General features: G+C 58.1%; 1 protein-coding gene across 1 annotated transcript; it reads right to left on the reverse strand.

The window, feature by feature from the left end:
• Positions 1–1,595: 1,595 nt before the first annotated feature.
• Positions 1,596–7,001, reverse strand: EMH_0022540 (uncharacterized protein; the record flags this gene model as incomplete). Its single annotated transcript, XM_013501978.1, has 12 exons — positions 1,596–1,730; positions 1,861–1,921; positions 2,079–2,249; positions 2,530–2,560; positions 3,159–3,325; positions 3,788–3,852; positions 4,158–4,284; positions 4,772–4,902; positions 5,058–5,093; positions 5,976–6,008; positions 6,358–6,511; positions 6,883–7,001. 12 exons carry the CDS (start codon positions 6,999–7,001, stop codon positions 1,596–1,598), a joined length of 1,230 nt encoding a protein of 409 aa, XP_013357432.1.
• Positions 7,002–8,189: the final 1,188 nt, after the last annotated feature.

Genomic DNA, 8,189 nt, shown 5'->3' on the forward strand with positions numbered 1-8,189 from the left:
GCGTCAGCCAGTCCCGCCACCACTGCGTACCCATCCAACTCCGATCACCCCTAACACCCGCTCTACTGAAGAATGTACCACCTGTGCAGCTCTTTCCCTGCCAGGTGTCGTGAAGGGCAAGAAACACACAGCGACACCGGCGTTGTGCCTGCTACTGACACCCCAGCAACCCTGCACTACTACACCCCTCCACACAAGCATGTACCACGCTGCCGCCGCCTTCAACGATTCGCTAGTCCCAGCACCCCCATGCGCCTAGAAACATCCTCAGCAGCTTGGAACGCCCTACCATCCCCCCGCCTGTTGCCGCCCATCAAGCCGCCCCTCCCCCATCCCCACACTGTCGCCGCCACTACAACGGTCGAGCTACGCCACTCGCACTTAGACACGACCTGTCATACATGGCTGCTCACGCGCATGCAGACAGAACCTTTCATCCCTTGCTGCGCACATGCCGCAGATGCTGTGTGCTTCGCTGCTGTCCTGGAGTGAAGCCGAAAAGCATATCGGTGTGCAGGGTGCCCTCCCCCCTAACATGCTGCAACCAATCACAGCTCCCCCGCTCCACGTCTCGATGACGATCGGTTTGATGCCCGCTACACTTTCCCAAACCTTGTCGGCGAAAATAGATCTTTCTTATTTTTACCGTCCGAAAGGATGCCTCCAGGGCTCACTTCCTGCGCGCATTCACGCATGCCGCAAACTAGACCCAGATGACGTTGCACGCTTCCTCATCCTTTCGCCAAGGTCGGTGTCCCCGATACACCCATGCAACCGATTAATGTTTTCGCTCATCGTTCTGGTTGCGGACTCCCAGCAGGGCCGCGAGGCACTTGTTCACCATTCAGAACATCCCAGCACATCTGGCACCAACTGCCGTCGCACCGCAGTGTGGCCACGGACCCCAAAGCTCGCGAACGGAGGTACTGCAAACACCGTCAGGCTTCCTCATGCTCAAAGACCACTGCTCCATTAATGCTGCCCACAAAAAATTCCCAATTCGTCAGAAACCGACTGTCAGCGTCGTTGACGCCTCTACAGATGCTCGCAATGCCCACATCCCGTGTGAAACGCAACCCCGCACTACTCAGCCAACGGTCACCCAGCTGCCTTCTGCCCATCACGCATCAACCCAATCGCCCATCAAGCATAAAGTGGGGCCGCTGCTGCTGCGGACGCCGCCATGCCTGGCCGAGTGCCGATAAGCCGACCGTCGCGTAGGCTGAGCTAGTGTAATAGCGAGCGTGGCTCCCGGCCACAGTCCTCGCGAGACAACATTCAAGCCGCAGGCTCGTCACTGCCATCCACAAACGCCGTCGCACCACACCGGACACTCACCCCTAACGTCGGCGCCGCAGATCCAAGGCACGCATGACACCGCCTTGCTGCTTATGTCCACTGCACTACCAGCGCACGCAGGCCAGCAATGCGATGAGTGCTCCTGCGCCTTGGCGCGCACGCACAACACACCTTCTGAGTCAACATGCGATTCCCGCCACCATAGCCCCTCCCGTTTCACCTCATCACATCCAACACCCAAACGGTACTAGCTTAGGCCCTTCCCTGCGCACCAAAGCGACGCTGTGTCCTGACGTTCACAGTCTGTAAAACTCATGCAGAACATTACTCCTCTGCAGAGCCACCGCCTCACGGACGCAAACGTTCACACATGCGGAGAGGGCTGGTCCGACCCTCCACACACCCCAAGGCCCCACAAAACTCGACGGAATCTGCATCGCCACTCGCAAACACTGATACAGGAGAGATGCGCAGTTAAGCAAGCAAACACGCTCACTCCCTGATGAGGACGAAACAATCCGTTGCGCGTAAGCTAGCGTTCGCTGCGCCTCGCCTGCCCACCTCTTCTCCACCTCCCAGACCCCACGTCAGCCAGTCCCGCCACCACTGCGTACCCATCCAACTGCGATCACCCCTAACACCCGCTCTACTGAAGAATCTATGACGCGTGCAGCTCTTTCCCTGCGCGATGCCGTGAAGGACAAGAAACACACAGCGACACCGGCGTCGCGCGTGCTACGGACACCCCAGCCACCCTGCACTACTACACCCCTCCACACAAGGATGTACCACGCTGCCGCCGCCTCCAACGATTCGCTAGTCCCAGCACCCCCATGCGCCTAGAAACATCCTCAGCAACTTGGAACGCCCTAAAATCCCCCCGCCTATTGCCGCCCGTCAAGCCGCCCCTCCGCCATCCCCACAGTGTCGCCGCCGCTAAAACGGTCGACCTACGCCACTCGCACGTAGACACGACCTGCCATCCCTCGCTGCTCACACGCGTGCAGACGAAACCCTACATCCCTTGCAGCGCACATGCCGCAGACGCGCTGTGCTTCGCTGCTGTCCTGGAGTGACGCCGAAAAGCATATCGGTGTGCAGGGTGCCCTCCCCCCTAACATGCTGCAACCAATCACAGCTCCCCCGCTCCACGTCTCGATGACGATCGGTTTGATGCCCGCTACACTTTCCCAAACCTTGTTGGCGAAAATAGATCTTTCTTATTTTTACCGTCCGAACGGATCCCTCCAGGGCTCACTTCCTGCGCGCATTCACGCATGCCGCAAGCTAGTTTGTCTGTGCCATCCACAAAACGTCGCACCACACCGGACACTCACCCCTAACTTCGGCGCCGCAGATACAAGGCACGCACAACACTGCCTTCCTGCTTATGTCCACTGCACTACCAGCGCACGCGCGCCAGCATTGCCGTGAGTGCTCCTGCGCCTTCGCGCCCAAGCAAAACACACCTTCTGAATCAACATGCGATTCCCGCCACCATAGCCCCACCCGTTTCACCCCATCACATCCAACACCCAAATGGTACTAGCTTAGGCCCTTCCCGCCGCACCAAAGTGACGCTGCGTCCTGACGTTCACCGTCGGTAGAACTCATGCAGAACATTACTCCTCTGCAGAGCCACCTCCTCACAGACGCAAACGTTCACACATGCAAAGAGGGCTGGTGCGACCCTCCACACACCCCAAAGACCCACAACACTCGACGGAATCTGCGTCGCCACTCGCAAACACTGATACAGGAGAGATGCGCAGTTGAGCAAGCAAACACGCTCAATCCCTGACGAGAACGAAACAGTCCGTTGCGCGTAAGCTAGCGTTCGCTGCGCCTCGCCTGCCCACCTCTTCTCCACCCTCCCGACCCCACGTCAGCCAGTCCCGCCACCACTGCGTACCCACCCAACTCCGATAACACCCGCTCTACTGAAGAATCTACGGCGTGTGCAGCCCGTTCCCCGCGAGGTGTCGTGAAGGGCAAGAAACACACAGCGACAACGGCGTCGAGCGTGCTACGGACACCCCAGCCACCCTGCACTACTACACCCCTCCACACAAGGATGTACCACGCTGCCGCCGCCTCCAACGATTCTTTAGCCCCAGCACCCCCATGCGCCCAGAAACATCCTCAGCAACATGGAACGCCCTACCATCCCCTCGCCTATTGCCGCCCGTCAAGCCTCCCCCTCCCCCATCCCCACAGTGTCGCAGCCGCTACAACAGTCGAGCTACGCCACTCGCACGGAGACACGACCTGTCATCCCTCGCGGTTCACACGCATGCAGGCAGAAGCGTTCCTCCCTTGCTGCGCACATGCCGCAGACGCTGTGTGCTTCCCTACTGTCCTGGAGTGACGCCGAAAAGCACATCGGTGTGCAGGGCGCCCTTCCCCCTAACATGTTGCAACCAGTCACGGCTCCCCCGCTCGACGTCTCCATGACGACCGGTTTGATACCGGCAACACTTTCCCAAACCTTGTCGGCGAAAATAGATCTTTCTTTTTTTGGCCGTCCGAACGGATGCCTCCAGGGCTCACTTCCTGCGCGCATTCACGCATGCCGCAAACTAGAGACGACGTTGCACTCTTCCTCATCCTTTCGCCAAGGTCGGTGTCTTCGATACGCCCATGCCACCGATTAATCTTTTCGCTCCTCGCTCTGGTTGCGGACTCCCAGCAGGGCCGCGAGGCACTTGTTCAGTATTCAGGACATCCCAGCACATCTGGCACCAACTGCCGTCGCACCGCAGTGTGGCCACGGACCCCCAAGCTCGCGAACGGAGGTACTGCAAACACCTTCAGGGTTACTCATGTTCAAAGACCACTGCTCCATTAATGCTGCCTACAAAAAAATCCCAATCCGTCAGAAACCGACTGTCAGCGTCCTTCACGCCTCTACAGGTGCTCGCAATGCCCACATCCCGTGTGAAACGCAACCACGCACTACTCAGCCAACGGTCGCCCAGCTGTCCTCTGCCCATCACGCATCAACCCAATCGCCCATCAAGCATAAAGTGGTGCCGCTGCTGCTGCGGACGCCGCCATGCCTGGCTGAGTGCCGATAGGCCACCCATCGCGTAACCTGAGCTAGTGTAATAGCGAGCGTGGCTCCCGGCCACAGTCCTCACGAGACAACATTCAAGCCGCAGGCTCCTCGGTGCCATCCACAAAACGCTGTCGCACCACACCGGACACTCACCCCTAACTTCGGCGCCGCAGATACAAGGCACGCACAACACTGCCTTGCTGCTTATGTCCACTGCACTACCAGCGCACGCAGGCCAGCAATGCGATGAGTGCTCCTGCGCCTTGGCGCGCAAGCAAAACACACCTTCTGAATCAACACGCGAATCTCGCCACCATAGCCCCTCCCGTTTCACCCCATCACATCCAACACCCAAACGGAACTAGCTTAGGCCCTTCCCGGCGCACCAAAGTGACGCTCCGTCCTGACGTTCACCGTCCGTAGAACTCATGCAGAACATTACTCCTCTGCCGAGCCACCGCCTCACGGACGCAAACGTTCACACATGTGAAGAGGGCTGGTGCGACATTGTACACACCCCAAAGCCCCACAACACTCGACGGAATCTGCATCGCCACTCACAAACACTGATACGGGAGAGATGCGCAGTTAAGCAAGCAAACACGCTCACGTCCTGAGGACAGCGAAACAATCCGTTGCGCGTAAGCTAGCGTTCGCTGCGCCTGGCCTGCCCACCGCTCCTCCACCTCCCAGACCCCACGTCAGCCACGCCCGCCACCACTGCGTACCCATCCAACTGCGATCACCCCTAACACCCGTTCTCCTGAAGAATCTACGACGTGTACAGCTCTTTCCCCGCGACGTGTCGTGAAGGGCAAGAAACACACAGCGACACCGGCGTCGCGCCTGCTACTGACACCCCAGCAACCCTGCACTACTACACCCCTCCACACAAGCATGTACCACGCTGCCGCCGCCTCCAACGATTCGCTAGTCCCAGTACCCCCATGCGCCTAGAAACATCCTCAGCAACCTGGAACGCCCTACCATCCCCCCGCCTATTGCAGCGCGTCAAGCCGCCCCTCCGCCATCCCCACAGTGTCGCCGCCGCTAAAACGGTCGACCTACGCCACTCGCACTTAGACACGACCTGTCATACATGGCTGCTCACGCGCATGCAGACACAACCTTTCATCCCTTGCTGCGCACATGCCGCAGACGCTGTTTGCTTCGCTGCTGTCCTGGAGTGACGCCGAAAAACATATCGGTCTGCAGGACGCCCTTTCCCCTAACATGCTGCAACCAATTACAGCTCCCCCGCTCTACGTCTCGATGACGATCGGCTTGGTGCCCCCTACACTTTTCGAAACCGTGTCGGCGAAAATCCATCTTTCTTATTTTTACCCTCGGAACGGATGCCTCCAGGGCTCACGTCCTGCGCGCATTCACGCATGCCGCCAACTAGACGCAGACGACGTTGCACTCTTCCTCATCCTTTCGCCAAGGTCGGTGTCCCCGTCCCCCAAGTGCGTGTCAACGCCCGCCTGGGTCTCCTGTTGTCACGTCGTTCTATTATAGTGTATTCGCGCTTACGCAAACGACGCGCTTCCTCGAGCGCCCGCAAGCGTCTCGTTTCACGTCAGAATCCGTCAGGATGACACGCTTGACTTCTGGATACCGTATGCACAGACAGCGCGGCCCGCAAGGCCACCTGGACCCATTCACCCAAAGCCCTCGCACCACAACAAAAACGCGCCCGAGACGTCCAAGCCACATATACAAAGCACACGAAACAGTTCGTGGCTGTTTCTAATACGCCAATCACCGGTCACACCCGAGCCGCAATGCCGTAGCTGCTCCTGCACCTGACCGGGCGAAGAATGTACACTGTTTGAATCAACATGCGAGCCCTGTCGAAGCAGTCCCTTCCACCTCACTCGGTCATATCCAGTACACAGCCAGCGTCAGCACACGCTCTGCGCCATGAGCCGAAGCAAACCCCTGTAGGGATTCCCACAGGCTGTACGGTTCATGCGAAGGATTCGTTATCCGCAACTCACCTCTTTGCAGATGCAGGATCCCGTAGATGCATCAACTATTATTGCAGCTTCCCACACACCCCGAAGACCAGAAACACTTGACAGAAGCTGCAACACCATTCCCACGACCCTTGCCGAACGCACGCGTAGTGCAACATGCAAACATGCGTACTTCCTGAAGCAAGTCAAATAATAAGTTGCGCGTTGGCGAGGGTTTGCTACTCGTGGCCTCCACGACTTTAATCCCTTTTCCACGCCTTATCGATGGATTCCAAGATCACAGCAGTTCCATCCAAGAATGGCGTCCACCTACACGTGCTCTTTTGCAAAGAGCGCGCAGTATGCCGTCCTTTCGCAGCGAGGTGTGGTGAGGGGCCAGGAGCACACCGCGGGATCGCCGGCACCTGCTCTGCTGATACCGTCACGACCCTACACGATACCTGCCCACACTAGCGTACTCCACACTGTCACTGTCTCCAACCACTCCTTCGTCCCAGCTCGCAAGAGGAACGTCGCACGGCCTGGTAATCGCCGGCCTATTTACACCTGTGCCACCGCCTTCCTCCACTGTCGCCTAGCAATCCGTCCCCGACGGTCAAGATAGCCCACCCGCAGGAAGACAGGACTTGCCATTCCTCGCTGAGCAGATGCAGCCGACGCTGCATCCTGCGCTGGTGTGATGACGCGACGCCGACAAAACACAGAGGTGTGCACGGCAGGTATCGTTCCTTCTAACATACTGCAGTCACCCACAACGCCCCCGCTCAAAGTATCGTCGTCCACGATCTACTTTATGCCTGCTACAAATTCTTCAATTGAACCAAAGTACATGGCGCCCGCTTTTGCGTTTCATCCAGATGCGTTGAATGCCTGCCCCCTTCGCGGATTCATGCTTGCTTCAACTCATGCCCAGGCCGCCTTGTACTCTCCCCTCAGCCGCTCGTCAACGGTCTCCGGCCTCCTCCAGTGCTACCGTGTATTTCGTCGCTCTGCGCGATTATCGTACCTCACCAAAACGAAAAGGAATGCTCCTTCCCAATATTCAACCAACCGCTGCGGATCAGGCGCAAAATGCCGTCACGCCGCATTGAGCACGCACCTACACGGCCGAGAACACCAGTGCTGCAAACACGCACACGGCTTCTCGTCGTTCCTAACGCACTGCACCGCAGCTGAGACCTTCCACGTTTTCCCAATCCTTCACAAATAGCCAGTAACGTCTTCGTCCTTTCGCCTGACGTTCTCGTCGCGTACCTCCTGCACGTAACGCCATTTCCAACTACTCACGACCATGCCGCATTACACTCGTCCCCCAAGTGCGTGTCAACGCCCGCCTGGGTCTCCTGTTGTCACGTCGTTCTATTATAGTGTATTCGCGCTTACGCAAACGACGCGCTTCCTCGAGCGCCCGCAAGCGTCTCGTTTCACGTCAGAATCCGTCAGGATGACACGCTTGACTTCTGGATACCGTATGCACAGACAGCGCGGCCCGCAAGGCCACCTGGACCCATTCACCCAAAGCCCTCGCACCACAACAAAAACGCGCCCGAGACGTCCAAGCCACATATACAAAGCACACGAAACAGTTCGTGGCTGTTTCTAATACGCCAATCACCGGTCACACCCGAGCCGCAATGCCGTAGCTGCTCCTGCACCTGACCGGGCGAAGAATGTACACTGTTTGGATCAACATTCGAGCAATGCTGAAGCAGCCCGTTGTACCTCACTCGGTGGCATTCAACAGGCAGCCAAAATCAGCTCATCCGATTTGGCATTTTGCAAAAGTTACAGCCTGCAGGAATAAAAGGTTTAGCTCAGGTGCCTCTGCCGGTGGCTAGCAGCTTCTAGCTCCC

This window comes from Eimeria mitis, genomic scaffold (genome assembly GCF_000499745.2).
Source record: "Eimeria mitis Houghton genomic scaffold, Emh_scaff799, whole genome shotgun sequence".
NCBI classification, from domain to species: Eukaryota; Apicomplexa; class Conoidasida; order Eucoccidiorida; family Eimeriidae; genus Eimeria; species Eimeria mitis.